The sequence below is a fragment of the Cebidichthys violaceus genome, unplaced genomic scaffold, assembly GCF_023349555.1.
Source record: "Cebidichthys violaceus isolate CVI_PGR_0920_01 unplaced genomic scaffold, fCebVio1.0.p SCAF_12, whole genome shotgun sequence".
Classification (NCBI taxonomy): Eukaryota; Metazoa; Chordata; class Actinopteri; order Perciformes; family Stichaeidae; genus Cebidichthys; species Cebidichthys violaceus.
Genome location: NW_027176285.1, coordinates 1050016 through 1058366, shown reverse-complemented (window position 1 = coordinate 1058366; position 8351 = coordinate 1050016). Strand labels below are relative to the sequence as shown.

Sequence of the window (8351 nt, the reverse complement as noted above, 5' to 3'; positions counted from 1 at the left end):
TATATATATATATATATATATATATATATATATATATATATATGTATATACCATTATGTATTATTGCGTTGAGGCGCAACAAAAACCCACATCTCTGCCAATAACGGCTGAGAGTTTACCGTAAACATTAGAGTTGTTTTATGACTCTTTTTGTAGGTTACAGCAGATAAGATGTGCTGCTCCTTTCGTTAAAGTAACTGCAGTGGTCTATTTCCGTGTATGTTAACACATTTCCTTGATCTAGTTCTAACATGGGTTATTCTTACACTAGGTTACTTTGTTGGTGATTTCGCGAGATGCAGTGGTGTTTACAGCGTGTTTTCTTACCGCGTTATTCACAACATGGGGACCAGAAACTGTTATGTTCTTCTCATAGTTAACATAAAGCTTGAGCCCACAACGTAAACGCGCTTGACAGATGTTTATGTAGGTCAGGATCATTTCATCATTTGGGTCGCTCACAGTTTGTGGGCGTGCGTTTGGTTTGGCTTTCCCCAACTCTTCACTTTTAAAAACGCAGAGCACAGAGGACGGCTCACTTCAGACGAGGCAGAGTTGAAGGAAGAAGGAAGTCCCGGATGAAAAAAGAGCTGCAGGTAAGACTATATGTTACTACTACAAATAATAATAATCATAATTTTTATGTTCATTTTTGTTGTTATTATCATTATGATCAATATTATTGTTATATTGTGATATTGTTTTTATTATCATTATTATCATTATTACTATTATTTTCATTTGCTATAATGACATAATTATCTATCTAGTAATATTTTTTTATAATTAGCATTTATCTGTTTGTTTTCATAAATATACATTTGTGTTGTGTTTGAATCTAGCCTGGAGGCCAATACAGTTATATTAATTATAGTAAATATGTTCACCACAGGCTTTTTGTAACAAGTACAAATGTACTGCGTAACCTAATAACTTAATAACGTAAAGTATGCATAGTGAACCAAACAGCTGGCATAATTGAATCATCATTGACAGCTCATCCAAACCACAGGAGTGATTTCCATCTCATAGGAAATCTGCAGAGAAAAATACTTATGTGCTTGTCACTCCACAGCTCACTCAATAAATGACTTCAGGCCTAAGCACTTTGAAATCTGTATGATATGGTGCTCTGGGAATAAAACATGACGACTTAACATTTTCCACTGAAACAGGATTTGTTAACCTGTGTGTGAGTGAGTGCTGACACAGCTCCAGAGTTAGCCAACAGCATCCTTGATGCTCATCTTTATCAAGAATTAACCAGTGAGGAAGTCATTTGCTCTGCAGAGCTGAGTCATGCTGATTTTAGGATTAACATGTATTTATCACCAACATGTGATATATGTTTTGCTGTGTCTGTTTTGTTGTTTGTCAAACTTTAAAGTAAAGAAGTAGACTAGTTGAAACTGGTTGTGGCTTTGGAATTCACATCTGGCCTTCTCTGACTCATGTTTCTGAGTAACATGGCCAAAAGATTTTAACATCTGTACGTCTCCACTTTTGTTTCTTCCTCATAGGTCTCAATGGACTGGGCCCTAATTGTAGTTTTGCAAGTCATGTTTCAGCCATCTCTCTCAGGTGCGTAGTACAAATCTCTTTCAGGTATGTAGTATAAAGTGTCCAGCAGTGGAGACATTAATGAATAAATAAGGACACAAATTGCATCTAGTGAGTTTTATTTAATGTTGATTATTGGTTCAGGGCAGTTTAGCAAATTGGCATTAATCCTGACATTAATTTGTTTTTATCTTCCTGCAGTGTTGTTCACTGTTGTGGCAGAGCGAACCACGTACGAGTCAAAGTTTGGAGAAGATGTTGTGATGGGCTGCAGGTTTCAGCCTAAACTATCAAATGCTCTTGCTGACCTGAAGGTGACCTGGCACTGGACCAGCTCCAAGTCGGTTCGGGAAGTGTACCGTATGGATAACGGGAAGGAGCACCTGGCGTCCCGGGACTATCAGGGTAGAGTGAGGCTTCTCACTGAGGAGCTGCAGGAAGGCTGGGCCAAGTTACAGGTCAGTACATGGGCTATCTCCTTACTTTAACAGATTTTGGTTTCGTTAAACCTCTAGTTTATGAGGGCATAGCGTGTAATATGGCCACAGGGACATCTAAGGACTCTGCGTTCTTCTTCTGTCACCCAACAGATCTCGAGGCTCAGGATCAATGACTCTGGGACCTACCAGTGTTCGGTACAGACAGCAGAAGGAGCTGATTATAAAGCAATATCTTTGTCCGTTGTAGGTGAGTAGCGAGTCTGTGAAAGCGCAACAGTGTAGCTTTTTAGGTTTTCAGACGAAGGCTTTGTTCTGGTAATGCTCTTACTCATTGGCCACAGCATGTGGTCATTTCTGGGCAGTCACACCATACCTCAGAACACAAATGAAACTAAAAGCATTATTACTCAATTGGGTAAAGAATGCTTTTGGCTGACTTGATCTTTCCCTAATCATGCAAGATCCCTTGAACATAATCATAAGATTATTTCATAGTATTGTTTGGTAGTGATTATATATTTCTCCCCTAGCACCTTACATCGAAGTGACTAAACGCATTCAGAAGACTGCAGAGGAGGATGAGGTGCTGCTAACCTGCCAGTCTCGGGGATACCCCGAGTCGTCTGTTATGTGGCAGGACGGCCGCCTGCAAAGACCCGATCCCAATACCACTGCTGCGTCAAATGCAGACCAGCTCTTCACAGTCACCAGTCAGATCCGCGTCAGATCATCAGACAAAAACAACTACACCTGTGTCTTTACACACGATGGCAACTCTGCAACATTTCACATTCCAGGTACATTTTTATTCCATTTAAGGCTTTTTTGTTCCATGACAGGACTTTCAATATTTCACCAGAGAGAATATTCAAGCACACAGGGGGTTTCATGTGTTGATCATTTCATTGCAACATCTCCAGGTCAAGCAAGGCCAGTGAATTTTATTCCATCTCTCCCTCCTCAGCTCTTGTCTGCTGCCCAAAAAAATGTACAAAAAGACAAAATAATGAAATGAGGCGCAAGCAAACAGATACTAGTATGACTGTGTCCAGTGGCGGAATGTAAACACATTTACTCAAGTACTGTACTTAAGTACAAATGTACTTTACTCAAATATGTTTTAATGCTACTACTTTACACTTTTACACGACTACGTGACAGAGGGAAATATTGTACTTTTTATTCTACTACATTTATTTGATAACTTCTGTAGTTACTTTGCAGATTCAGACAATTAATACAAAATATAATCAACCAAAAAAATGATCATAGATTATTATAGATATACTGGAAACTGCTCAGTAATCAGTTGAAATCAGCCCCACCTTTAAAGTGTTAATGCTCCACCATCTATAGTCCAATGACACCAGACACGTTCTTCTGAAATGAGACATTCTGCATAACTGTTCTAGTATTTTTTACTTTTGGCACACTTGCTTGTACTTTTACTTAAGTAACATTTTGAATGCAGTACCTTTACTTGTAACACAGTATTGTTACACTGTGGTACTTTTACTTAAAGCTGAGTACCTCTTCACCACTGACTGTGTTCCTCCCACTATTTTGTTTCCCCTCATGACAGGAAATTAACGTTAACAGGAAATATATCATCATTTGCACACTTATCATTCTGCTGCTGTTTCCTGTTATGCTCACATTTAATTTTTTTTGATTGGAATGTATCCGACGCCAACTCACACCGAATGTGGTGACTGTGCTATAACAAAGAGCAGATATGTGAGCCTCTGAGCTCCCGCTCACAGGTTTCAGTGAAGCTGTAGGAGGTGTTTGTGTTTGAGCTTTGGTCCATCGGTGTGTAGGAGTTCTATTACATGAGATTTTGCCATGTGTGGAAATGTGTGGCTTCTCCGTGTGCGTTTGTGTAGGCTGCTCATGTTTCTGCTTACACAGTACGCTTGCAAACGATAAAGTACTTTTTAACTTGACAAGCTAAAGATGTGAAAGTATCAGGTTATTTTAATGCTAAATAAAGGAAAACAGCTTGTAAATTAAGCAGCAAAAAGAAAAAAGTAGCAGAGCTCATCAAAAAAACGAGTACACAAGTCAGTTCAAGTGCTGCATTTATTTTAGTCCCTAACCAGCAAGAGGAAGTTTGCAATGGCTTGGTATCTGATATACTTGGTTATTTCCATATTGGTCAAACATATTAAAAGCACGGGTATAACTCACTGGATGCCAACACATGACCTGGCCCTGTCATCGCCGCACATTTTAACACCAACCCTCCTTCACTCCTTTAACAGATGACATTCCTGTTCCTCAAGTACAGAACGATGCTCTCATCGTGGTGATGAGCATAGGAGTGATTATGGTCGTCATCATCATTGCAGTGCTCCTGTACAGACGACAAAAAGGTAACCAGTCACTTCTTTATGTGTCCAGCACATCACAGCTGCCCGGCAGACGCAGGGCGGGTTGTTTACGACAACCACAGCACACTCTATACATAGAAGACAGGTGTAGATTGGAGACAAAACATCCAAATCAGAATACTCTGAGGACCAATAAACATCAAATGGAAATTTGACAAGGCATGACAATGCGTCACAATTCAACGTACAGCTATGGTGAAATGTTAAAGTGACAAATGGCAACAATACAAGATTGTGTTTTGCTTTACACCCCATTTGAAAAATAACTTTTTAACAGAACTTTATTGTCCAACCTGAACCTCAAACGACTTACAGTAGTGAAGAATCCATTAGTCAGCGTCCAAGCTGTGTCCTTCCTGTGTCGAAGCCTTTGCAGCCGGCTGTGTTCACTTTTTGTTTTTGTAAAATGGACGGAGGAACAACTGTTTCATTTCAACTGAAGAGACAGCGCAGGCTCCCATGCAGATGCTGGCACATGTTGACTCATATTATTTTTGCCACAGAAAAGAGAAGTGTTTGAATGTAAGTTTTAGAAGTTAGATTTGTCACCTTAATGTTTGCCATTAGGCTAGGAGGACTTTTTTACCAGCATGTGACTCACATTGCATGTTTTCATGTAAGCATGACTAAGCTTTTTGAACCACGTGTCACAACCACAGCTGGAAACACCCAGATTGTTTGTGTGGCAGGGGAATTTGATTCTATTTGTTAATGCGTGGGTAGTTTCAGCCCATTTGTTGATTTTACAATCCCCAAAACAAACACCTGCAACATTTCAATAGTCAACTTATTAGACAATTTCTCCACATATGAATGTGTGAACATGATAAGTAGTGTTACTTCAGCTACAGGTCCGGAACCATACAGATGGTGTTCTTAAGATGCTATCAGGTCACAATTTCAAAATAGGTCATGGACACCATTAAGTCTTAGTTACAGGTGTGTAGGTAGAACAAATACTGTACGAACAAGAGCTTATGAAAAACATGATACAGTGAAGATTTACAAGAGAAAATACTGTATGAAATGAGAAATAAAGGTACGCATAAAACAAATTAAAATCCAACATTATAATACCATACAAACCGATATGTATCAGTGCTCAAACATATAGAAAGCTAAGTTGATGCCTTTGAAACAAAGACTGTCCTGACTTATGTTCAATTAATTTTACTAAGCTGCATGAATGAAACTATTTGTATACAGTGCCAAACAAACGTCCACCCGTCCATCTCTTCATACTTAAATACACACAGTACACACATGCAGTACTAACACACACTGACTGCTTCTTTCTTTTTCTCCACAGGCTTCAGGGCTCACAGCACCAGGAAGCTTCCTGCCAACGATCGAGGCAGGTCTGTTTCTGCTGTTGTCTGTGAGTGTAAACAGTGCTGAACAATTCACTTCACACACACACACACACACACACACACACACACACACACACACACACACACACACACACACACACACACACACACAACCCTTCATGTAATTCATGTAACACACATTAAAGAATGTGTTACAGGCTTTGTAATCAGAACAAAGTAGCAGCCATGTTGACAGCAACAGTCACAGTCACAGAGGAAATAAGTATATTATTATTATTTTAATACCTTAAATAATACAGCTCGGCCTTCTTGTGTGGATGAGAGGGGACACTACATGTAAATTACCATAAGTATTGATAGTGTGTGTCTGTTACATGGATTCGACACTTCGTCTCTTAAATACAGATGAGCAAAGATTCCCTTTCCTGTGAAGTTGTACATTACAAAGTAAACTTTTCGTTCTGCGTTGGGATGTATGTGAGAGGATTTACACTACCACAGCTGTGGTTGTATCCTCGTAGAGGGACCGTAGCCCAGGTTGAATTACTGACTGATTATCTATCAGTGTCACTCTCCTCTGTTATTGTTCTGACAAAAGGTTGTTCCTTTCCATCAGGCCTAGACACAGATAAAGACAACGAGGAAGAGATAAGAGTGTTTAATGAAGGTAAGTGACTCTAACTGCAGTTTACAATGTTTCTCTTTTATTCAGTTGATGTATAACATTATTTTTCACAGTCACAATATTCAGTTTATAACCACATAACAAGCAGCAAAGTTCAGGGTCAAGAAGACAACTTCTTCCTGTTGTCTGTGATTATCCTACTGAACTACATTCATGTAAACATTTACTGTAAAACAATTTACTGTACAAAACGAAAAACATCTAAAGCATTTCTTCACACTATTGCTTCCATCATGAAGTGATGTGGACGTCATCACGATCAGCTCTGTGTTTTTTATTGTCTGCAGTTTCCGTGGAGGAACATCTGGGGGTGTTTCTGAGAACCCAGTATTGTGACTTCTCCTTCAGCCCAGAGGTGAGACATCACTGGGATGCTTTTGTTGTGGAGCAGCTGCCCCACAGGCTGCGCAACAAGTAAGTCATGAACACAAACGTCCACTTAAATAAGGTTGCAAGACTTCTATGATCTCATTTCCAGGAACAGAAACGATTTTAAATACTTGATAGTGATACTGAGGCATCAGTATCAATAAGTACACACATATCTGTGCCATTATATCTCGTATCTTGTATCAGTCAAACCATTCCTCTTTCCTGGAGCAGTTTGAACTCCAACAGAGAAGGCTTGAATGAAATCAATAGTGTGAGCAAATCCACAGATAGCAGCAATTCTATTGAAATCCAGTTAACTCAGCTGCTTTAATATTTGTTTTTTGGGTCTGTGTAGCTTATAATCTCGATTCTGCTTGTTTTTTCCAGTGAGGGGCAGCCTGTGAATCTTCAAGCTTTACTCCCAGAAGCAGGAGAGACACTTTTCCTTGAGGGACCCCCAGGAAGCGGGAAGACAACCGTAGCCCACATCCTGGTCTCTTGTTGGACTGAGGGGTCCGCACATGTCCTCTCTAACCTCCTCGATCTCAGCACCCTTCCACTTCTCTTCTACGTCGACGGCGGCAAAGTGAAGGGTGACCTGTTCCAGGAAACAACAATTCAACTTTCTCTCATGGAAAAGATATCCACGGAGGATGAGCTGAGGACGGTGTTGACCAGGTCCGGCGAGGCTCTGCTGCTGTTGGATGGGTACAGAGAAGGGAACCAATTTTTCGATGAGTCCTTGAGGAAGTTTCTAAGGGAAAAAGGAGGATGCAGGGTGTTGGTCACGGCCTGCCCGGGACACTGTCCCACACTCAAGGACACAGTTGAGACAGAGAGGGTGCTGCAGCTCCAAACAGTATGACTAACAAAGACATTAAGCACTTTTTACACCTTAAACAAACATGTGGTTAGATTTTGTATAAACCCAGATATGCTGCAAAATGTGTTGATTAATTCCTCCTTCAATGTGTGCTATACATACTACTATATCACATTCTTTACAGTCATTTTGATTAAAAACATTCCCTGTACCAATTCCTTTAAAGTTTCTATTTGTAAGAGAGTACATCATTTACCCCTTTAGTAAGGATGGACAAACTCTGCGGTACAATCGGTAACCCACCTTAGTTTTGTTTGTGCTTTTCATGACAGTGGTTTTAGCTACACCATCACACTCTCTGTTTCCGATCTGATAGTCCAAACACTCAACTAATGATTGCAGCTGTTTCTGTTTTGTTATGTGTGAGTCCACCAGAAAAAGAAAGGTCCTTATCAGGGTCATATGCTAGCTTGCAAGCAAAGCAGGAACTTCTTCTATGTGCCACTCGCGAAAAAGGGAAGTGACACTTTATGAGCATTCCTGGCAAGACAGCTTGCTGATTCCAGTAACATTCGATTACAAAAGCTTTTTCTTTCACTTCTGTATGTCCATTCTCCACTGGAGCATCTTATGTCACAGAAGTAATGAGTAATTCAGACAGGTTTTCCTGTCGTATTTTGTGTGGTATTGTATTTTTCAACCATGCTTATTCTATTGCGCTGGTTATCTCCAACAACTGCAACG

The 8351-nt window shown here is 40.0% G+C and overlaps 1 protein-coding gene across 1 annotated transcript; it reads left to right on the top strand.

Moving 5' to 3' along the window:
• Window positions 1–323: 323 nt before the first annotated feature.
• LOC137868844 (programmed cell death 1 ligand 2-like) lies at window positions 324–7810 on the top strand. Its single transcript, XM_068705813.1, has 10 exons — window positions 324–596; window positions 1521–1581; window positions 1762–2018; window positions 2151–2247; window positions 2531–2797; window positions 4265–4375; window positions 5703–5771; window positions 6344–6394; window positions 6700–6826; window positions 7172–7810. Exons 1-10 carry the CDS (start codon window positions 579–581, stop codon window positions 7647–7649), a joined length of 1536 nt encoding a protein of 511 aa, XP_068561914.1. The 5' UTR covers window positions 324–578; the 3' UTR covers window positions 7650–7810.
• Window positions 7811–8351: the final 541 nt, after the last annotated feature.